Raw genomic sequence first — 24148 nt, 5'->3', positions numbered from 1 at the left:
TTCAGAAACTGTCGGAACAAGCATATGAGGATAATGATTTAAGTTTGAGGTGTATATGGTGTGGATATTCGCAGTAACATCAACATGTTGTTGCCACTCTCTTTCTCTCACTCGCACAAACGAAGATGGAAGATGGAGCACATAACTTTTCCGGCGCACAAACGCCTCCGCCGCACGAACGGCGCCTCGGCCGCACGAACGGCCTCACTTTACATATCCGGGCGCGGCAACACACCGCAGCCTACCCAGAGGAGCTCTCTCATAGCCAACCGGGCGCATACCACTCCCTGACGGAGACTGCCTCTTCTCTGGCTCATAGGCTCGGCTCATACCGGCGCTCTTGATCAGTACACGGGGAGGGGGTTTTATACCCGGCTGCACACACACGACCCGGCTGCCACACCGGCCACTACCTAGTCCAACCACACACACGCACTAACCTAGCTACATGCACGGCCTCAACCACCACTTGGGTTAGGCTCTCAACCTTATCCAGCCGAGATCCATGCACTAACTAACCTGCCAACTAGGTGCATGCACTAGCTAATCTGGCCGGCACACTCGCCAACGGCCCCTGCCCACGCGCTGGACTGAGTGCACACCCACTCACACGCGACACACACAGATGACCACGGTGAAACGTGGTTTATTCCTAACACAACAGCCTCCTGACCTGTCGGAACGAGCATCCTAGCACTCGCGCGTCCAGAAGCCAAGAAACAGGGGGGACAAAAACAATTTCTTGTAGGAAGACAGCTGCTAGTTTGGAATAGCAAACAAAACAAAGTTGTCGATCGTCTAAAACTTTCCAGAACCGAAGAGTGGAACCAGTAAATACGGTACAGTCAGCTGTCTAGCTTGACCTGAAACAAGACGGAAATCATAAGCTTTGTTTTTCTTAAGGAAACTGCTTGCTATGTCGACTTGAATAATAAACACTTAAACAGTGATGGCAATGCGCTCTGTTACACTATGTCAGTTACAATATCCCATAACACTAGCTATAGCACATTCAAGACCTGACAATATTGGAGGTCACTTCTGTGTGAAATCCACGCGAAAAAACTAACAGAAAAAGCGTCTAATATGGGCTGTTACTAAATTCAGTCCAAAGCCTGTTTCAGCACTGAAAAGAGGACCCGTTTGAGCCCACCAAATTATGAGTCTGGTTGCTATACGGAGCACTCCATCTGAACGCAGCCAGCGTCCGGCTACGACACGACAGAGGCGGCGGCGGACAGTGTCGCCTGCTGTCAGGACCCCCCCCCCCCCCCCCCCAAAGCATATCGAGAGGTAATTGCCAGCACAAAATCCTCATTGACATGCCTACCTAGGAGCAATGGTTAAGTGGTCAAATTGTACTATATATTTGTGCAGGTTTTTACTATAATGATTTGTGATCAAAATAAACTATGAAATCCAAAATAAATAGACGCAGCTCTGAAGGTCTGGGCTGTGAGCACATCTGCACATGTATCTCTATATTAGTTGAGCTCACTAATTTTACTCAAAGAGTAAACACTTAAACTGCCTCACCACCCACTTCACGAAAAGGGTTTCTCTCCGCTTTGTATTACAAAGCAACCACCGATACATTCAACGATAGGTGCTGGGGCCGCAGCACAAACAAGCCCAAAGAAAACACAGAGAAGAAAGGAAGAGAAACAAATGCCAACAACGGCAGATCGACGAAACGAAGATGACCGGCGACCGCTGCACCCTCCGGACTCCGGAGAAGTACCACCACGTTCCCAGCACCCGAAGCGCCGCGTACCAAGCAACACCTTCAAGAAGGAGGCGACAACGACGCCGCCGCTGCCCGGACTAGTCCTAGGGTTTCCCCCGGTACGCGGGGGGCAGTGAGGGGAGGGGTGTACCCGACGCCCTTTAGGAAGGTCCGGCGGCACCCACAGGCGTCGCCGCGTCAGGGCCGGACGAGCCGCCAGAGATTTCTCCCAACACAAACCCCCACCACCACCCCAGACGAATCATAGTGCACCGCCCATCGCGCCGCCCACCAACATGTGCCACCACGGTCACCGAATCAACTTCGTCGTCTCCCTGAGGTCACCGACACGAGACCTGGAGGATGGGAGAAGGAAGAATGGCCTTGGGGGCATCTGCAACATCACCGACGTGAGGGGAAAACCACCACCGCCACCGCGGAGCCGACCGGACGCGCGGACAAGGGGACTGCCAGACACCGAGGCCCGGCCGGACCCAAAAGGGTCCGGACTGCCCCTGCCGTCACGCTGCAGCTCGCCAGCCGACGAAGCCGCCACCGCCCCGCAGACCACCGCCACTTCACCGCCAACCAAGGAGCAGCGCCGCCACGCATCGAGTTGCCGGCCCCCCTAGCCCAGATGGAGCCCCAATGGGCCCAGATCTGGGCCGCGCGGGCGCCGCCGGCCACTAGCACCGACACGCCGCCCTGCGGCCAACGGCCGCGCCGCCGCATCGAGAACCACGGAGCTCGCCGGAATCCTGCCGCCGAACCCCACCGGAGCGGCCGAGCTGCACCGCCGCCATCTGGAGGCCCCCGCGCCCCCCAAGAGCGAGCGGGGAAGGGACGACGGCGGCGGGGAGGGAGATGGACGGGGAGGAGGCTGAAGGAGAGGAGGCAGGGGGCCACCCGTCACCCGCGGGGGGGGGGGGGAGCGGGCGGACGGAAGCGCGGGGGAGGGGGAGGGAGGCGGGGAGCGCGCTGCTGACGGCCGCCAGCCGCGGCGGCGGCGGGGGGAGCGGGGGAAACCCTAGTCGTGGGAGCGGGGGAGCGGGGGAGCGGGCGAGAAAGACAGCCCCATGACGCACCCCTTCCCTTACTCACCACCCACTTCCACCGTCGCGGCGGGGAGAAGTGCTTGGTAGCGAGTACCTGGTGAGCTTGTGGACGAGCACCTTCATGCAAAGCGGCAGCCCGCGAAATCAGTGCACCTTTGTTGGCCTTGGCGGCGAGCAGCAGGGGGAAGCTGTAGAACCAACAGGAGTGAGAATATATCAATGGACAAGTTACATATCTTGAGAAAGATTACTCAAGTAGGGCGTTCTGGATATCAGATACTCCTACTAACTTCAAGTATATTATGCTGCGTAAAATCAAGGAAATGTTTTTTGTGGGTCAAAAATCAAGGAAATGTACATCAATTGTATGAGAGTATAGCAGTACACAATGCTATCCGCTTTTTCTCGACTTATTACTTGTGCCCAAGAATTCAAACTTCGGTGAGGAAAATGGAAAAAGAAAAGAACAGCAACAACGGGCTAGAAATTTAGAACAGAATTATAATTCAAGATTAGTTTGACACAAGCTTGAAGGAAACTCAACTTCCTTTATGGTGAAGCATGAACAGAGATACCCCAGGTAGTATAAAGGTAAGCCTGCAAAAGATATTCATCATCACTGACGTATGGAGTTGGGATTCTCATCATCACTGACAAAGGTAGAAAGGGGGCATATTGTGTCCTTGCCAACGAGTTGTGTCATGATCCTCCACTGAAATTCAGCTAGAAAAGCCCAAACAATTTCCACGGTCAAACTTTGCTATTGTAGGGTGGATGATATTCCTCGTGTGTAAAATGTAAAAGGAGCCCCAAGAAAGACAAATGCACAAATAATTAAATATACATTTTGCTATCGAACCATGATTAATTTGGACCTATTGTGAGTATAAAAATAGTGGTCGATTTTTTCATGTGCCTTGGACAAGTTGGCTTGTCTTTGTCACGTGTTTGGTTTGGGCCGTTCAGAAAAGTATCAGTGTCACCAACCCACTACTCCAGTCAAACATTTAGTCATCCCTGGAGACTTCTTTATGTTTGCCAAGAGTGTTTGCAAGACTTGGAAGAGAGCAGTCTGGTTAATTTCTCCAGAGAGATCGACCATCAGCCATGGAGGTTGTCAAATCTGCAGTTGTTGGCGAACTTGTGAGCCGGTTCATCTCCTTCCTGATGAACAAGTACCACTCCAACAGCCATGCACAATCAGAGAAGGTGGTGGAGAGGTTGCAGCGCCTCCTGATGAGAGTCAGCACAGTCGTTGAGGAGGCAGATGCGCGGTACATAACCAACTCTGCGATGCAGTTGCAGCTCAAGATGCTCTCAGAGGCCATGTATGGAGGATACAGTGCGCTGGACACCTTGCGGCACCGAACCATCCAAGACAGTGCAGGCTTCGATGAGGTTAGCATCAACGACTCATCTTGCAGCAACTTGTATTTAGACATTCCCCTCAAGCGTTCTCGAACAACTGAGAAGAATGATAAGACCATGCGCCTTGAGTCTCATGGTTCCTTGGAAAGCTTAGAAGTCGTAGTTGCTAACATGACAGAATTTGTTATGCTTCTAGGTGGATGTGAACGCATGTCTCGTAGACCATACGATGTGTATCTTTACATTGAAAATTTCATGTTCGGCTGACACGCAAAAACTCTTGAGCTTCTTCTTGCAGCACAACAACCCTCCTGGTGATCATGCACCAGCCGTTCTTCCAATCATAGGAGGTGCTGCAATTGGAAAGAAGACATTGGTTGCTCATGTGTGCAGCGACGAAAGGTTTCGCTCGCGCTTCTCCTATATTTTGCACTTGAATGGAAACAGCCTTTTGAAGATACTTGACCATGGCAGGACCATGGAAGGGATGATCTTGGTAGTTATTGAGTTTGCTGCTGATGTGGGTGACGATGATTGGAAAAAGTTACACTCACTTCTCATAACAATGGGCAGAGGAATCAAGATCATCATTGTAAGTAAACTTAAACGATTAGCCCGGTTTGGATCATTGAACCGATTTTCCTAGGTATTCTATCTTACAATGAGTTGAGGTATCTTTTCAAGAAACTTGCATTTGGAAGCGTAGACCCGGCGGAATACCCGCGACTAGTACAAATAGTAGATCAATTTGCCAAGGTATTGCACAATGCGCAAGCTTCACTTGTCACAATAAATAAGGTCGCAGATTTATTGAGAAGGAACCTCGATGCTCAGTTTTGGCGTTGCATATTGGACAAGGCACTAGTAGAAAACACCTATTAGTCCCGGTTCGTAAGGGCCTTTAGTCCCGGTTCATGAACCGGGACTAATGGGTCGTTACTAATACCTCACCCCTTTAGTCCCGGTTCTAACACGAACCGGGACAGATGGTCCCCCACGTGGCCGGTACGCCAAGCCCAGGCAGGGGGGCCTTTGGTCCCGGTTGGTGGCACCCACCGGGACCAAAAGGCATCCACGCGTCAGCATTCCAGTGGCTGGGGTTTTTGTTTTTTTTTGAAGGGGGGGGGGTTGGGGGTTTTGGGGGGTTAATTTAGGTATTTCATATATTGTGTTAGATAGCTAATTAATAGAGAGAAGTGTCCTCTCTTATGTCCGTGCTTGGTCGACGCTACGTACTATACTTACGTATAGAGAGGACTAGACACGCTAGCTAGCTAGTAAGCAAACGAAGGAAACAGAAGATCGTCATGAACATATATGCATACAGAGAGAAGTGATATCGACCACCTCTCCTTCTCCGAGAGATTGGTCGAACAACAAGTTCTCGTATATCTATCGTCCGACACTACCGGCTACATATATACAATAATTATCTCTTACAAATATAATCTCCTAAATTATGGACGCATGGTCCACATAGTATTCTCCGTCTTCAGCGATCACGTGGTCAAGAAAGAATGCCGCCAATTCCTCTTGAATAGCCCGCATGCGATCTGGTGCTAGGAGTTCATCCCGCATCCGGAACATCTAATTTGAAGAAGGGGGTCAATACATTTTATATATGTATATGAATGAATGAAACTCAACACAAATGATGGTAATAAAAAAAATTGTGAATATTGTTATTTACGCACTTCATATTGTTCGGCAGAGTACCCGCCCCGCTCACAGGTCGTGTGGCGGATGGACTCGCAGACGTAGTATCCACAGAAATTATTCCCTTATTCCTGCCACAACCACTTTACAAGAAAAAGAGGTCAATCAAACTGATAAGCAAGAATGCCAAATGGTATTGATGAAACTAGCGCTTGAATCACTAGGAGATGCGCGGAACATGCTACTATAGTACTTACTTTCGGGTGTCTAAATTGCAGCTCCTTCGGCAGTCCCGGAGCTTTTCTGGTGAATTTTCTCCAAACCCTGCCGGACAAAGAAAACAATTGCTTGATATCAGGAAATGAACAAAGTTGCTGATATGGTGGATAATGATTGATTTAACTTACTTCTTGAGGATTTCAGTCATGTCCGCATACTCCTGGGGATCTTTTCGTTTAGAGTCCAAGACAGTTACTACTCCCTGCTCAAGCCTAATCTCTAGGAGAATATAGTGGTAACTGCGCACGCATGCATAACTCATCAATTACATTACTATAACCTGGACTAATATATAAGGGAAACCGAATATGCACAAGACAGTAACACTCACTTGAAGTTGTAAGGAAAGAGTATTATATCTTTGTTTTCATTTATTTTGAATGATCGTAGCAAGTTGGCCTCGGTATCTTCGGGCCTTTTATCAACTTCAGTTGCATCTATGAGATACTCCCTCCGTTCCTTTATCTAAGGTGTATTATTTTGGGCACGGTGACCAAGGCGCACAATTATAGAGGTGTTAGGACAAAAGTACCCTTGGCAAATTTGTTGGTTAGTGGCAAGTAAATCCGTTTGTCCAGGAAAGTAAGAGATACATGCAATTGAGAGAGATAGTTTCCTTCTTTTTATACAAGATCAAATAGAGAAAATCAGGAGAGAGATACTTTCCTCTTTCTGGAGGGATAAAAAGGGAATTACGAGGATTTAGAAGAAATGCACCTTACATTGTGGAATTTTATCAAAAAACAAATACACCTTTTATAAAGGAATGGAGGGAGTATGTGTTAACGAACCCAATATCACCGATTTGTCTTTTCCTCAATTCGGCGATCTTCAATCTGCATAATATAGTGAGGATAATTATAAATACATGCAATCAAAGAGCTGAGCTATATAGAGAGACTTAATGACAGAAGTAGTAGTACTTACAGACAGTAGCAGGTGACCGTTGCTTTATCAAGGGCCAATTGATTGAAAAACTGATAGAACTCCTCAAATGGAATAGGTAACAGTTCAATTCCAACGAGGTCATGCTCCGGCTTAACTCTCGCATACAAAGTACTCCTCCCCCCAGACTCTCTGCAGATTTTCAAGTACCAATCATGCAATCTTCGCATCATCGTTGATAGAGATTTTTCATCTTTGACGAGAGGCTTCCCGTACTCGTATCTGTGTATCTGCACCTCCAAGAAATCATAATGTATAGTGTCGGGAAGGTAATCGTCAGGATTGCCATAACCGGGCACCATCCTCGGATCGACGATGTCTCTAGGCACCTTGAGCGGGGGGCACGATTGCTTCGCTTGTTCGCCGAGCTGGGAAATTTGTTTCCCAGCTGCTCGTCGTTCTTTCAGCCTTTGATCACTGACTGTACTTCCCGACCGCTCCGCTTCGGCCCATGTCTTTCCAATAATGCGCTCATAGTTGCCTTTCGGCGGAGACTTGGGTGGTTTTGCCAGGACAGCCAGAGTGCGCTTCGCTTTCACCGGATCTACCTTCTCCTCCGGAGGTGGATGTCTCTGTGCTTTCAACCCTTGAAACCAGTCCTTCACTTCGGTTCGCGCGATCTTCGTGTTCTCCTCCGGGGTCATCTCGCATGGTAACTTCTCTGGAGTCTTCAGAGAAGGACCGAATCTGTATTTCCTCCCGCCTTTGGCTGTACTGCTAGACGCCGGCAGAGCAGACGGAGCGGCAGTCTTCTTTACTTGCTTTTTGCGAGGCGTAGGAGAAGATATTTCCTAGAGGCAATAATAAATTGATTATTATTATATTTCCTTGTTCATGATAATTGTTTATTATCCATGCTAGAATTGTATTGATAGGAAACTCAGATACATGTGTGGATACATAGACAACACCATGTCCCTAGTAAGCCTCTAGTTGACTAGCTCGTTGATCAATAGATGGTTACGGTTTCCTGACCATGGACATTGGATGTCATTGATAATGGGATCACATCATTAGGAGAATGATGTGATGGACAAGACACAATCCTAAGCCTAGCACAAGATCATGTAGTTCGTATGCTAAAGCTTTTCTAATGTCAAGTATCATTTCCTTAGACCATGAGATTATGCAACCCCCGGATACAGTAGGAGTGCTTTGGGTGTGCCAAACGTCACAACGTAACTGGGTGACTATAAAGGTGCACTACGGGTATCTCCGAAAGTGTCTGTTGGGTTGGCACGAATCGAGACTGGGATTTGTCACTCCGTGTAAACGGAGAGGTATCTCTGGGCCCACTCGGTAGGACATCATCATAATGTGCACAATGTGATCAAGGAGTTGATCACGGGATGATGTGTTACGGAACGAGTAAAGAGACTTGCCGGTAACGAGATTGAACAAGGTATCGGGATACCAACGATCGAATCTCGGGCAAGTATCGTACCGCTAGATAAAGGGAATTGTATACGGGATTGATTAAGTCCATGACATCGTGCCGATGAGATCATCGTGACATGTGGGAGCCAACATGGGTATCCAGATTCCCGCTGTTGGTTATTGACCGGAGAGTTCTCGGTCATGTCTGCATGTCTCCCGAACCCGTAGGGTCTACACACTTAAGGTTCGATGACGCTAGGGTTATAAAGGAAGTTTGTATGTGGTTACCGAATGTTGTTCGGAGTCCCGGATGAGATCCCGGACGTCACGAGGAGTTCCGGAATGGTCCGGAGGTAAAGATTTATATATGGGAAGTCCTGTTTTGGTCACCGGAAAAGTTTGGGTTTTATCGGTAACGTACCGGGACCACCGGGAGGGTCCCGGGGGTCCACCAAGTGGGGCCACAAGCCCCGGAGGGCTGCATGGGCCAAGTGTGGGAGGGGACCAGCCCCAGGTGGGCTGGTGCGCCCCCCCACAAGGGCCCAAGGCGTCAAGAGGGAAGGGGGCAAACCCTAGGGCAGATGGGCCCTAAGGCCCACCTGGTGCGCCTCCCCTCTCCCCTTGGCCGCCCCCCAGATGGGATCTGGGCTGCCGCCACCCCTAGGGGTGGAACCCGGGGGCGCAGCCCCTCCCCTCCCTATATATACTTGAGGCTTTGGGCTGCCAACACACGATGACATCTCTCTTGGCGCAGCCCTACCCTCTCTCCCTCCTCTCTCTTCCGCGGTGCTTGGCGAAGCCCTGTGAGCCACGCTCCTCCACCACCACCACGCCGTTCGTGCTGCTGCTGATGGAGTCTTCCTCAACCTCTCCCTCTCTCCTTGCTGGATCAAGGCATGGGAGACGTCCCCGGGCTGTACGTGTGTTGAACGCGGAGGTGCCGTCCGTTCGGCACTAGGATCATCGGTGATTTGGATCACGACGAGTACGACTCCATCAACCCCGTTCTCTTGAACGCTTCCGCTAGCGATCTACAAGGGTATGTAGATGCACTCTCCTTCCCCTCGTTGCTGGTTTCTCCATAGATAGATCTTGGTGACACGTAGGAAAATTTTGAATTTCTGCTACGTTCCCCAACACATCACAAAGATTGCTGCACAAGTAGACGGACTGCTCAAGTAATTGTGGCGGATAAGAGGACGGGGGGGGGGGGGGGGGGGGGGGGGGGGGGGGGGGGGGTGGCAGGTGAACAAAGTATATGTGATATACATGTTATTGATGTGTACCTTACTAGAGCTTGCAGTAGCACCTGGGTATTTGATACTGGTTCTGTTGCTAATATTTGCATCTCGAAACAGGGACTATGGAATAAGCGGGCACTGGCAAAGGACGAGGTGACGATGCGTGTGGGAAACCGTTCCAAAGTCGATGTGATCGCGGTCGGCACGCTACCTCTACATCTACCTTCGGGATTAATATTAGACCTAAATAATTGTTATTTGGTGCCAGCGTTGAGCATGAACATTATATCTGGATCTTGTTTGATGCGAGACGGTTATTCATTTAAATAAGAGAATAATGGTTATTCTATTTATATGAGTAATATCTTTATGGTCATGCACCATTGAAGAGTGGTCTATTTTTGATGAATCTCGATAGTAGTGATACACATATTCATAATGTTGAAACCAAAAGATGCATAGTTGATAATAATAGTGCAACTTATTTGTGGCACTGTCGTTTAGGTCATATCGGTGTAAAGCGCATGAAGAAAGAAACTCTATACTGATGGACTTTTGGAACCACTTGATTATGAATCACTTGGTACTTGCGAACCGTGCCTCATGGGCAAGATGACTAAAACACCGTTCTCCGGTCTATGGAGAGAGCAACAGATTTGTTGGAAATCATACATACAGATGTATGTGGTCCGATGAATATTGAGGCTCGTGGCGGATATCGTTATTTTCTCACCTTCACAGATGATTTAAGCAGATATGGGTATATCTACTTAATGAAACATAAGTCTGAAACATTTGAAAAGTTCAAAGAATTTCAGAGTGAAGTTGAAAATCATCGTAACAAGAAAATAAAGTTTCTATGATCTGATCGTGGAGGAGAATATTTGAGTTACGAGTTTGGTGTTACATTTGAAACAATGCGGAATAGTTTCGCAACTCACGCCACCCGGAACACCACAGTGTAATGGTGTGTCCGAACGTCGTAATCGTACTTTACTTGATATGGTGCGATCTATGATGTCTCTTACTGATTTACCGCTATCGTTTTGGGGTTATGCTTTAGAGACGGCCGCATTCACGTTAAATAGGGCACCATCGAAATCTGTTGAAACGATGCCTTATGAACTATGGTTTGGCAAGAAACCAAAGTTGTCGTTTCTTAAAGTTTGGGGCTGTGATGCTTATGTGAAAAAGCTTCAACCTGATAAGCTCGAACCCAAATCGAAGAAATATGTCTTCATAGGATACCCAAAAGAGACCGTTGGGTACACCTTCTATCATAGATCCGAAGGCAAGACTTTTGTTGCTAAATTTGGAATCTTTCTAGAGAAGGAGTTTCTCTCGAAAGAAGTGAGTGGGAGGAAAGTAGAACTTGATGAGGTAACTGTACCTGCTCCCTTATTGGAAAGTAGTTCATCACAGAAACTAGTTCTTGTGACACCTACACCAATTAGTGAGGAAGTTAATGATGATGATCATGAAACTTCAGATCAAGTTGTTACTGAACCTCGTAGGTCAACCAGAGTAAGATCGGCACCAGAGTGGTACGGTAATCCTGTTCTTGAGGTTATGTTGCTAGACCATGACGAACCTACAAACTATGAAGAAGCGATGGTGAGCCCAGATTCCGCAAAATGGCTTGAAGCCATGAAATCTGAGATGGGATCCATGTATGAGAACAAAGTGTGGACTTTGGTTGACTTGCCCAATGATCGGCAAGCAATTGAGAATAAAATGGATCTTCAAGAAGAAGACTGGACGCTGACGGTAATGTTACTGTCTATAAATCTCGACTTGTCGCAAAAGGTTTTCGACAAAGGATTGACTACGATGAGACCTTCTCACCCGTAGCGATGCTTAAGTCTGTTCGAATCATGTTAGCAATTGCTGCATTTTATAATTATGAAATTTGGCAGATGGATGTCAAAACTGCATTCCTGAATGGATTTCTGGAAGAAGAGTTGTATATGATGCAACCAGAAGGTTTTGTCGATCCAAAGGGAGCTAACAAAGTGTGCAAGCTCTAGCGATCCATTTATGGACTGGTGCAAGCCTCTCGGAGTTGGAATAAACGCTTTGATAGTATGATCAAAGCATTTGGGTTTGTACAGACTTTTGGAGAAGCCTGTATTTATAAGAAAGTGAGTGGGAGCTCTGTAGCATTTCTGATATTATATGTGGATGACATATTATTAATCGGAAATGATATAGAATTTCTGGGTAGCATAAAAGGATACTTGAATAAGAGTTTTTCAATGAAAGACCTCGGTGAAGCTGCTTACATATTGGGCATTAAGATCTATAGAGATAGATCAAAACGCTTAATTGGACTTTCACAAAGCACTTACCTTGACAAAGTTTTGAAGAAGTTCAAAATGGATCAGGCTAAGAAAGGATTCTTGCCTGTGTTACAAGGTGTGAAGTTGAGTAAGACTCAAAGCCCGACCACTGCAGAAGATAGAGAGAAAATGAAAGATGTTCCCTATGCTTCAGCCATAGGCTCTATCATGTATGCAATGCTGTGTACCAGACCTGATGTGTGTCTTGCTATGAGTCTGGCAGGGAGGTACCAAAGTAATCCAGGAGTGGATCACTGGACAGCGGTCAAGAACATCCTGAAATACCTGAAAAGCACTAAGGATATGTTTCTCTTATATGGAGGTGACAAAGAGCTCATCGTAAATGGTTACGTTGATGCAAGCTTTGACACTGATCCAGACGATTCTAAATCGCAAACCGGATACGTGTTTACTTTAAACGGTGGAGCTGTCAGTTGGTGCAGTTCTAAACAAAGCGTTGTGGCGGGATCTACATGTGAAGCGGAATACATAGCTGCTTCGGAAGCAGCAAACGAAGGAGTCTGGATGAAGGAGTTCATATCCGATCTAGGTGTCATACCTAGTGCATCGGGTCCAATGAAAATCTTTTGTGACAATACTGGTGCAATTGCCTTGGCAAAGGAATCCAGATTTCACAAGAGAACCAAGCACATCAAGAGACGCTTCAATTCCATCCGGGATCTAGTCCAGGTGGGAGACATAGAAATTTGCAAGATACATACGGATCTGAATGTAGCAGACCCGTTGACTAAGCCTCTTCCACGAGCAAAACATGATCAGCACCAAGACTCCATGGGTGTTAGAATCATTACAGTGTAATCTAGATTATTGACTCTAGTGCAAGTGGGAGACTGAAGGAAATATGCCCTAGAGGCAATAATAAAGTTATTATTTATTTCCTTGTTCCATGATAAATGTTTATTATTCATGCTAGAATTGTATTAACCGGAAACATAATACATGTGTGAATACATAGACAAACAGAGTGTCACTAGTATGCCTCTACTTGACTAGCTCATTAATCAAAGATGGTTATGTTTCCTAACCATGAACAAATAGTTGTTATTTGATTAATGGGATCACACCATTGGATGAATGATCTGATTGACATGACCCATTCCATTAGCTTAGCACCCAATCGTTTAGTATGTTGCTATTGCTTTCTTCATGACTTATACATGTTCCTCTGACTATGAGTTTATGCAACTCCCGTTTGCCGGAGGAACACTTTGTGTGCTACCAAACGTCACAATGTAACTGGGTGATTATAAATGAGCTCTACAGGTGTCTCCAAAGGTACATGTTGGGTTTCCGTATTTCGAGATTAGGATTTGTCACTCCGATTGTCGGAGAGGTATCTCTGGGCCCTCTCGGTAATGCACATCACATAAGCCTTGCAAGCATTGCAACTAATAAGTTAGTTGCGAGATGATGTATTACGGAAAGAGTAAAGGGACTTGCCGGTAACGAGATTGAACTAGGTATTGGATACCGACGATCGAATCTCGGGCAAGTAACATACCGATGACAAAGGGAACAACGTATGTTGTTATACTGTCTGACCGATAAAGATCTTCATAGAATATGTAGGAACCAATATGGGCATCCAGGTCCCGCTATTGGTTATTGACCAGAGACGTGCCTCGGTCATGTCTACATTGTTCTCGAACCGTAGGGTCCGCACGCTTAACGTTACGATGACAGTTTCATTATGAGTTTATGTATTTTGATGTACCGAAGGTTGTTCGGAGTCCCGGATGTGATCATGGACATGACGAGGAGTATCAAAATGGTCGAGACATAAAGATCGATATATTGGAAGCCTATATTTGGACATCGGAATCGTTCCGGGTGAAATCGGCATTTTACCGGAGTACCGGGGGGTTACCGGAACCCCCCGGGGGGTTATTGGGCCTTCATGGGCCTTAAGGGAGAAGAGAGAAGGAGGCAGGAGGTGGCCGCACGCCCCTCCCCTTCCTAGTCCGAATAGGACAAGGGAAGGGGGGCGGCGCCCCCCCTTTCCTTTCCCTCTTCCTCCTTTTCCCCCCTTCTCCTTCTCTAACTAGGAAAGAAGGGAGTCCTACTCCCGGTGGGAGTAGGACTCCCCCCTGGCGCACCCCTCCTTGGCCGGCCGGCCCCTCCCCTTGGCTCCTTTATATACGGGGGCAGGGGGGCACCCTAGGACACACAAGTTGATCTTCATGATCGTTCCTTAGCCATGTGCGGTGCCCCCCTCCACTATATTCCACCTCGGTCATATTGTAGCGGTGCTTAGGCGAAGCCCTGCGACGGTTGAACATCAAGATCGTCACCACGCCGTCGTGCTGACGGAACTCCTCCCCGAAGCTTTGCTGGATCGGAGCCCGGGGAGCGTCATCGAGCTGAACGTGTGCCAAGAACTCGGAGGTGCCGGAGTAACGGTGCTTGGATCGGTTGAACCGGGAAGAATGTACGACTACTTCCTCTACGTTGCGTCAACGCTTCCGCTTCGGTCTACGAGGGTACGTAGACAGCACTCTCCCCTCTCGTTGCTATGCATCACCATGATCTTGCGTGTGCGTAGGAAATTTATGAAATTACTACGTTCCCCAACAGTGCCAAGGAAACCGCCTCGCGATATGCGCCAAGGCTGGTTGAAAAACACGGTTCGATAATAACTGTGCCATTGTATGATGTCATCAAGTGTGTCGGCAGATTAGATTGGTCGAAATATTATTCTCTCTACGGTGGTATGTGGAACTTGTTTTGCAGAGTCGGACACTATTCTTGTGTTCAGGATCTTCTATGGGAGTTTTCAGAGGAGGAACCCGCCTTGCAATGCCGAAGACAATCTGCGCGCCGGACTCGTCGTCATTGAAGCTTGGTTCAGGGGCTACCGAGGGAGTCCTGGATTAGGGGGTATCCGGACAGCCGGATTATATCCTTTGGCCGGACTGTTGGACTATGAAGATACAAGATTGAAGACTTCGTCTCGTGTCCGGATGGGACTCTCTTGGCGTGGAAGGCAAGCTTGCCAATACGGATATGTAGATCTCCTCCCATTGTAACCGACTCTGTGTAACCCTAGCCCCCTCCGGTGTCTATATAAACCGGAGGGTTTAGTCTGTAGGACAACAACAATCATACCATAGGCTAGCTTCTAGGGTTTAGCCTCTACGATCTCGTGGTAGATCAACTCTTGTATTACTCATATCATCAAGATCAATCAAGCAGGAGTAGGGTATTACCTCCATCGAGAGGGCCCAAACCTGGGTAAACATTGTGTCCCTTGCCTCCTGTTACCATCCACCTTAGACGCACAGTTCGGGACCCCCTACCAGAGATCCGCCGGTTTTGACACCGACAGGGTTGACCTAACACAACCGGGTGGAGAGGTCCATTGGTCAAAGCCCGTCCGTGTAAAGTCAAAGGGCTAGATCTCGTGGTCAAAAGCTAGATGGTTAGGCGGGACGGGGGACCTGAGGGGGGCGTAGCAATGCTACCAGAGCGTCGCATCGAGCCCTCATACATGCGGGGTGGTGTGGTGGCATGTCTGAAGAGGCGGCACGCGTCTCCGGGGTGTGGCCCCCCTCACGGACGGCGCCGCCGCCGGCTCCTGGAGGGGGAAACGGACGCGTCGGGTCTACACGGAGGGGATCTTGCTGTGGGTTTGGCCCGGATGTTGCTCCAAAGTGTTCCTATGGGTTGACCTAACACAACCGGGTGGAGAGGTCCATTGGTCAAAGCCCGTCCGTGTAAAGTCAAAGGGCTAGATCTCGTGGTCAAAAGCTAGATGGTTAGGCGGGACGGGGGACCTGAGGGGGGCGTAGCAATGCTACCAGAGCGTCGCATCGAGCCCTCATACATGCGGGGTGGTGTGGTGGCATGTCTGAAGAGGCGGCACGCGTCTCCGGGGTGTGGCCCCCCTCACGGACGGCGCCGCCGCCGGCTCCTGGAGGGGGGAAACGGACGTGTCGGGTCTACACAGAGCGGATCTTGTTATGGGTTTGGCCCGGATGTTGCTCCAAAGTGTTCCTATGGGCTGATCTAACACAACCGGGTGGAGAGGTCCACTGGTCAAAGCCCGTCTGTGTAAAGTCAAAGGGCTAGATCTCGTGGTCAAACGCTACAGGGTTAGGCGGGACGGGGACCCTGGGGGTAGCAATGCCACCGGAGCGTCGCACCGGGCCCTCATACATGTGGGGTGGTGTGGTGGCATGTCCGAAGAGGTGGCACGCATCTCCGGGGTGTGGCCCCCCTCACGGACGACGCCGCCGCCGGCTCCTGGAGGGGGAAACGGACGCGTCGGGTCTACACAGAGGGGATCTTGCTGTGGCTTTGGCCCGGATGTTGCTCCAAAGTGTTCCTATGGGCTGACCTAACACCACCGGGTGGAGAGGTCCACTGGTCAAAGCCCATCTGTGTAAAGTCAAAGGGCTAGATCTCGTGGTCAAACGCTACAGGGTTAGGCGGGACGGGGACCCTGGGGGGTAGCAATGCCACCGGAGCATCGCACCGGGTCCTCATACATGTGGGGTGGTGTGGTGGCATGTCCGAAGAGGCGGCATGCATCTCCGGGGTGTGGCCCCCTCCAAGTGACGGCGGCACTGCCTTGCATGGTGGGGGGCCACACCGCGGAGCCCCAAGACGGGCGTCTATGCATGCGTGAACACTTTCACATATGCGTTGGGACCCGTGCGATGTTTCGGTGGCATAGCTACACCCCGAATCCCCCCACTAACCAGATTCCCTCTGTGTCGACCGTTTCCCCCCTCCGTGACACGGCGACAGCCATGTTCGTAAGGGGTGCAATCGATATACCATCAGGTATGTTTTTTTAGATAAGGCGTATTTATTTTGTGGAAAAGCAAAAAATAATATAAAGTAAAAATAAAAAAATATGCCGTATATATTAGTTGCGCGAGCTGTTGCATGCTGGTGTTAACAGGCGAAAGTACCAGGCAGTATGAAACAAAACTGAAAACCACAGCACTCATCGATTATGCGGTGTGACTGTGTCGCTCCGTTGCAACAGTGCTGCAGGCTGCTAGCCTTTAGCCTTGCTTTGGAATCTTGCACCGAGTCCGGGTCTGTTGACACGTACGTTCACTGTTGGGAGCCTCTCTCATCCACACACAACACACTAGCTGCAGATAGCACATGACGCACGAGTGCCTCGTTTCCATGAGTGTCCTGGAGATGTTGACGAGTTACCAACGCTCAAACAGCGAGCTAGCCGCACACTCTGACCATTGATTGATTACACAGGCATACTGTTTGCTAATTGACATCCATAGCTCGTGTGATACGTGCGTTAAAATGCAAATAACCAGAATAAAGTTGCCCTCTCTCTTATAGTACGGGAAGAACATCGTCGATCATTCCGACCTACAAGTTCTAGAATGGACATAGCTTAGTTTTCTTTTTATATAATCAACACAACCCACATATATGGTTTATCGGCTACGAAAGATTAGTATATACTCCTAGAAAATGAAAATAACTAAGGTCACTTATGTTTGTTCTGGCTGTGTTGTCAAAACTGCTATTGGGTTGGCTGTCAAAGTTGTCGTGGTGAGAAATATTGTTTGTCAACTTGGCTGCTGTGTGGTTATAGGTTAAGAAAATGTCTGAAATACTTTTTAAGTTCTGAAAACTAAATTGGTTGTTGTGTTGATTTAAATGTAAATACTTTTTATGTTGTTGTGTTGATCCATACAATTCTTGTTCTCCATACTATTCTTGTTCTCGTACCAACACGAAATAGCAAACTATAACAACAAAAAACATAACAAATCTTAGTTTGTGCAATATCTCAACAACAGTACTAGCTAATGGCCTTGTTTGTTTGCGCGGCGGATTTGGCCCAAGTGGCTGTAGACTTGCTATGGTGGCAAAGCTGCTGTCCTGAGGAAGCGGCTGTGATGTAGCTTCGTTGTTTGACAACGTGGCTGTAGGAGCGGCTGTGAGCCGGTGAAAGGTCTGAAATGCCCCTAAAATGTTGAGATCATTATAATTTGCTGATTCTTAGTTAATAGACTGTTTAACTGGGATTTTCACTAACGGAGAGGGACCGCTGTGACGACGATGAGTGGGCAGGCGTTATCGATGACGAGGGACGGGAGAGGTGGGGAGCGGCAGCCGAGACGGGGACGAGCGGGGAAGCTTTGATCCACAGGGGTGCGGCCTACAGCGGTCGTCGGAGGGCTAGATCCGGAGGCTCTGGCTGCCGGTTGTCGGGACAGAGACCGGCAAGGACGGCCGGCGTTGGCAGGGTTGGTTGTGTGGGAAGGCAAGGGGACGCACATGACGCACGAGTGCCTCGTCTATAGTTATTAGTCTCGGTACCTATTTCCTTGAGTGTCCGGGAGATGTTGACGAGTTACCAACGCTCAAACAGCGAGTTAGCCGCACACTCTGACCATTGATTGATTACACGGGCATACTGTTCGCTAATTGACATCCATAGCTCGTGTGATACGTGAGTTAAAAAAGCGAAGAATCAGAATCAAATTGCCCTTTCTCTTATAGTACGGGAAGAACATCGTTGATCCTACTGTACTTCCATTCGGCACGTCAGCGGTGTTGTCAGTTAACCTTGGAGTTGCTAGATAGTTCTCAGCTATTTTCTTATTTCTTCGCATGTTTGTTTAGATAAGGCACGAGCCCACGATTCTGTGTGATGGCCGTGCGACTAGGTCTAGCCATGACCGCTGCACGATCGCATGACTCCGATACGGTGGGATGGCGCGGTATGTTCGGATCACGCACTAAGATCGACACGATCAGTTTCCCTTTCTGTTTCAGTGAATAAAAGAAGGGAAAGACAGAAAAAACTGCACACGTCCTGTCTTAGCCTCCAAGTCGAGCGAAAACCGAGGCAGACTCCAACTCCTCCACAACCAAGGTTTTGGATCTTAAGTGGACATTTTTTTTCTCAAGGGGCACCGGAATTTGCGGTTACCACGGTAACCCTGAAATTCCGAAAAAAAATCAGACGGAATTTATAAACAAATTTTGAATTCAATTTTTTTCAAATCGATATAGAAAGTTATTTAACTCCTTATTATGGGCTACGTTACCCTGGCCTTGTGGCTATTCGACAGCAGCTGCACTTGCTCTCGTCGTGAGTTCGAACAATGGTCGCTCCAATAAATTGGCAACATTTTTTCAGTTTTGCAAACTCAAAAAAGTAAAAACGTGAGAGCCAGGAGTCGAATCCGCGTCTCCCAGCAGATGGATGGTTCGCTTTACCTCTAGGCCGCAACCAGTTCTGTTGGCAGGAAAGAGATGGCCTATATTTAACTATACAGTGAGAGTTTCAATTCAAAATTTTCAAATTATTCAAGGTTTTTTGCTCGATATGAGTGTTTCTCGAGGGGGGTCGGTAAACGCAGTAACCGCGCAGAAGCTCGGAATTTCGCTCGGTTACCAAAACCATGTCCACAACTCATTTTTTTAGCACAGTATAGACGCAGACATTCATACATACGTACATACACTCATCTAACGAACGCACGCACACACACCCTACTCCTATGGGCACCTCCGAGAGACTGAGCCGGCACATCATTTTAACATTGACAAAGTCGCCACAAACGCTTTCGTAATCGACGGAAACGTCTAAGCCAACTGAATGCACATCACCGGTAGGCCTGAAATAAATCCAGGAAAATGCGAGCACCAGTGTCAAGTCTAGGACTTGAACTCTGGTGGGCGTGGGCTGAGAATACAACTGTCCTTCTAACCATCAACCACAGGTTGGTTCGCCAACTCCTCCACAACTAAGGGAAAGAACTCTTGTTAACCCAGACGAACCTGGACTTCTTCGTTTGCTCTTCCAAATCGGCTCCATGTTTCCTTATCCCGTAAGCCAGGATATAGAAAGTTCTAGAGCATGTTCGGTCTTGTACACGGATACGTTTTCCATTGGTCTTCATGTCTCGTACTTACATCATATTCATATGAATATGGGTATATTTGTCGATAGTCACCTCGTTGGAGCATGACTTGAAACTATGTTAGGAGAGGCGACGAAGGAAGCGTCTCTACTAGCGGCTTGGATCAAAGATAAGGACACCTCGAGACTCCCCTCCCTTCGGTGAGAGAAGTGCTCGACTAGTGGCTTGGATCGAAGATAAAGCTACCTCGAACCTCCCCTTCCCTTGACATTATCCGAGCCTTTTGATGTCCCCTGGATTTATCCAAAAACTCCAAGCCGTGAAAGGCTCTATGGAGTGTCTCTCCCCTTGAGTTCTATTCAAGTGAGCGTGAAAGGTAACATGCCCTATGTGTGTTTTTGTTGTTGTCGGGGGTGTTATATAGGCTTCATGGTGGACTAGGAAGGGGGATGGTGCATGGTCCAGGGTGGATGATTCCACTCATCCCTCCACCTAATGGGCTTGTTTCTCTTGGGCCATCATCATTTGATTTTTCCTTTGAGCTTCTTCTCGTTGACTTGTTGACTATGACTTGTTGCTTGGACTTTTGTTGGACTTGACTTTGACAATTTTCCCCATAGACGCCACATATAATTAGGTGGGACTCCTGGGTAGGACTAACTATTCCCATAATAATACCATTAGGCTCGCGGGCTCGAGTCCAAGCTCGAGGTCGTCCCGTTTGAGGTTCAAGCCAAGCTCAAAATATATCATCATGTTGATTCGATAATTAGGTTACAATAGAAATTAATAGTAAAAGTTTAACTCCGGAGACCCTTGATTTTGAAATCGACAACTTTTCTTAGGGAAGCGGAAGGAGCAATATGAAAAGCATAGCAAAATTGGGCAACTATCCATTCTACATGGCCGCGCGGTCGAATCTTCTATGGTATTACTTTACTATACTAGCTAGAGACTTCCTAGAATTCTCAAATTAATAGAAAAAACATAACCAGTTCAACTGGTAGGTATGATTGTATCACCTCGATATTTCAATTCAATGAAATGCTCTTTATCGAAAAAAAATCTAATGAGTCTAAGGTATAATGGCTCAGATTTGCGATTCGATCGTCATAGCCAACGCTTGATATAAGATGTATTACTTTTTTTAACTGGAAAGGCGGCCCAGGGCGCCATATATTAGACACATCTAAGATGTATTACTTTCAAATATCTGGTCGCTTTCAAAGGGAAAATCATTTTTTTAATACAGTACAGACGTAAGCTCTCATATATACGTGCATACATTCACCCCTATGAATGCACACACGCACACACTATCCTTATGAGCACCTCCGGAAGACTGAGCTGGCATATCATCTTGAAATTTACGAAGTCACCGTAGTCACCTCATCGTCAAGGAAAACGTCTCTTCCCATTGAACGCACATCCACGGTCCCTCTAACCATCAAACTACAGGTTTGTTGGCAAGGAAAACGCTCCACTTCCGTAGGAAAATCTGCTTCTACTTCCGCCCACCCATTGCAACCGATTGAATTGTTTTTGTCAGACTAAGCTCTATTTAAACCCCCCCAGGCCTCAGCCAAAGCAGCACATCACGCAAGAACAATGGGGGCTTCTCAACTTCTAGAACTCCTACCCCAACAATGGCAGCTTGTGCTAGTCATTCTCCCACTCGTCTCCCTCCTCCTCCTGCACAGGAGCCGGAACAGTTCCAGCGGCACTAGGCTGCCACCAGGGCCCTGGAAGCTGCCCATCGTCGGCAACCTGCATCAGATCGGCCCGCTGCCCCACCGGAGCCTGCTGACGCTCGCAAGGCGGCACGGGCCGGTGATGATGATGCGGCTGGGCACGGTTCCGACGGTGGTGCTGTCCTCACCGGAGGCCGCACGCGAGGCTCTCAAGACTCACGACGCAGACTGCTGCGGCCGGTCCCCCTCGGCCGGGCCGCGGCTGCTGTCCTACGGCTACAAGGACGTCATCTTCTCCCCCTATGGCGACTACGTCCGCGAGATGCGCAAGCTCTTCATCCTCGAGCTGCTCAGCCGCCGCCGCGTGCAGGCTGCTTGCTATGCTCGCGATGCCCAGGTGCGTACGTGCTTCATTTTATTTACTACTTTTTTTTGGGCTTACATACTACTTGTAGTATAATACGTAGTCCTCAACCCGCGCAGGATTCGTTTTTTTTCCTTTTGCACAACCGTACACCCTGGGTTCATTTGAGAGAGACCGTATAGATTTTCAAACTGTGATAACTAATCTCATGTTTAATTCACATCTGACGGTTAGTTAGCTATAATAGCTATAGTATTAGTTACTTAGAATTGGAGTTTTTGTCACGAAGAGAGAGGGCACATAGTATTTTTTTCTGCACTCCCATACTTTGTAGTTGCATTGCATACAGTCTATTTTTTGTGCAACTGATTGAATATCTGAAACAAAATGTACAACTGACCAGTTTGCACATATACAACTCAGAGTAAGTGAAAAACATACAAGAGTTAGACCCTACTAAGTTGGTGGTTGCAAAACACATTCTTTTCCATACATTGAGGCATTGGATTATTCTACTTGTCAATGATTAGGCGGAAAAGCTGGTGAAGAACCTCACCAGTATTGGGCCAAAACCGGTGCCGGTTGCGGACCACATCTCCGCCACGGTGGACGGGATTTTTGGCTCATTTGCTTTTGGGGGAAACCACGCGGCAGAGCAGTTCAAGGGACAGTTGGTCCCCATGATGAACGAGGGCGTGGACATGCTGAGTAGCTTCTCTGCCGAGGACTTCTTCGCCAACGCCGCTGGCAGCCTCTTTGACCATGTTACGGGCATCAAGGCCCGCCGACAGAGGATCTTTAAGAAGCTCGATGGATTCTTTGAACAGGTCATCGAGCATTACGCGAATGAAGACCCCACCAGGAAAAAACTTGACGACAATTGCAGATCAGCACTCGTGGAAGAGCTTATCGACCTCTGGAAGAAGCGCAATAAGATCACTAAGGACCATGTCAAGGCTATCCTCATGGTAATATTAATAATCTACAACTCTTTTTGGGAAGGAAAAAATATTATTTGGTTCATCTTCTTGTGCAACTAGTACTCAGATATACCTTTCTCGTGTGAATTCATATGTTTCAGGACACTTTCGTCGCTGGCAATGATACTAGTGCAATAACAATAAACTGGGCAATGGCGGAGCTAATTCGGCACCCAAGGGTGCTCAAGAAGGTACAAGAAGAAATCAGAACTGCGGTAGGGAGGAAAGAGAGAGTGCAAAGCGAAGACATGTCCAAGCTAACCTACTTAAGAATGGTTGTCAAGGAGACCCTACGGCTACGTATCCCGGCGGCTTTGCTGGTTCCAAGGGAGACCTTACGGAAGATTCAGATTGCAGGATACGACATCCCAGCCAAGACAAGGGTTATTGTAAATGTATGGGCTATTGCCAGGGATCCCAATGTCTGGAAGGATCCGGAGGAGTTTTACCCTGAACGTTTTGAGGACACGGATATAGACTTCAATGGGGCACATTTCGAGCTATTGCCCTTTGGCTCGGGACGGCGCATCTGCCCAGGAATGGACATGGGTGTGGCCAACGTGGAATTCATCCTGGCCAACATATTGTACTGCTTCAACTGGGAGCTTCCACCTGGAATGAATATTGAGGATCTAAGCATGGAGGAGGAAGGGGCTCTGACCATTCGAAAGAAGACTCCACTCATGTTGGTGCTGACAAGGTACACTGCATATCAGTGATCAAACCAAATGGTTGGAAATATGACCGGTCACTTCTTCATGTTTTGTTGTATGTGTCATTTGTTTACAATAAGTAAGTTTGTCCGTCTATGCTTTGCGGTTGTTACACTCAATGTATCTTGTAACCTGCTATCAGAAAATGGTACCAAAAGCAAAAAAAATATGGTTTTAGCCAAACGAAAAAATAAGCAAGAGTTGGTTGGAAAACTAAAGCATTATTAGGTTAATCCACCTCAGTGCCAAACATAACTTTGGATGTGTCGCTTTTCATCCTTGTCATGATTCTATGTTCCTTGTTTTAATTAATGTGCTATATCCATATAACTCTAACCTACGCCTATTTGGATCTAACATTTTAAGTGACAAGTTGGATATGTGGTCTGATCTTGAGATTGAAGAACTTGGTACTTTGCTTCTTAAGTCAACCAATTACTTGTATGTTCAATCTTTCTGAAAATGAACACATGCCGCCCGATAGCTCATCGCTCCAGACCATCTCACCGTCCCGGCGAGCAAAGCTGCCACCAG

At 47.9% G+C, this 24148-nt stretch overlaps 1 protein-coding gene across 1 annotated transcript; it reads left to right on the top strand.

Annotated features, from left to right (window-relative positions):
- The first annotated feature begins 21474 nt into the window (after window positions 1–21474).
- LOC125540626 (4-hydroxyphenylacetaldehyde oxime monooxygenase-like) lies at window positions 21475–23847 on the top strand. Its single transcript, XM_048704227.1, has 3 exons — window positions 21475–21954; window positions 22452–22889; window positions 23003–23847. Exons 1-3 carry the CDS (start codon window positions 21475–21477, stop codon window positions 23618–23620), a joined length of 1536 nt encoding a protein of 511 aa, XP_048560184.1. The 3' UTR covers window positions 23621–23847.
- Window positions 23848–24148: the final 301 nt, after the last annotated feature.

The sequence above is a fragment of the Triticum urartu genome, chromosome 2, assembly GCF_003073215.2.
Source record: "Triticum urartu cultivar G1812 chromosome 2, Tu2.1, whole genome shotgun sequence".
Lineage (NCBI taxonomy): Eukaryota > Viridiplantae > Streptophyta > Magnoliopsida > Poales > Poaceae > Triticum > Triticum urartu.
Note: the sequence above shows the minus strand (reverse complement) of the source record. Positions and strands in the feature narration are given on the sequence as shown.

Coding starts and splice junctions, on each gene's coding strand:
- LOC125540626 (XM_048704227.1), top strand. CDS start 21,475: ATGGGGGCTTCTCAACTTCTAGAACTCCTACCCCAACAATGGCAGCTT. Junction 21,955..22,451: donor GCTATGCTCGCGATGCCCAG/GTGCGTACGTGC, acceptor GTCAATGATTAG/GCGGAAAAGCTGGTGAAGAA. Junction 22,890..23,002: donor ATGTCAAGGCTATCCTCATG/GTAATATTAATA, acceptor CATATGTTTCAG/GACACTTTCGTCGCTGGCAA.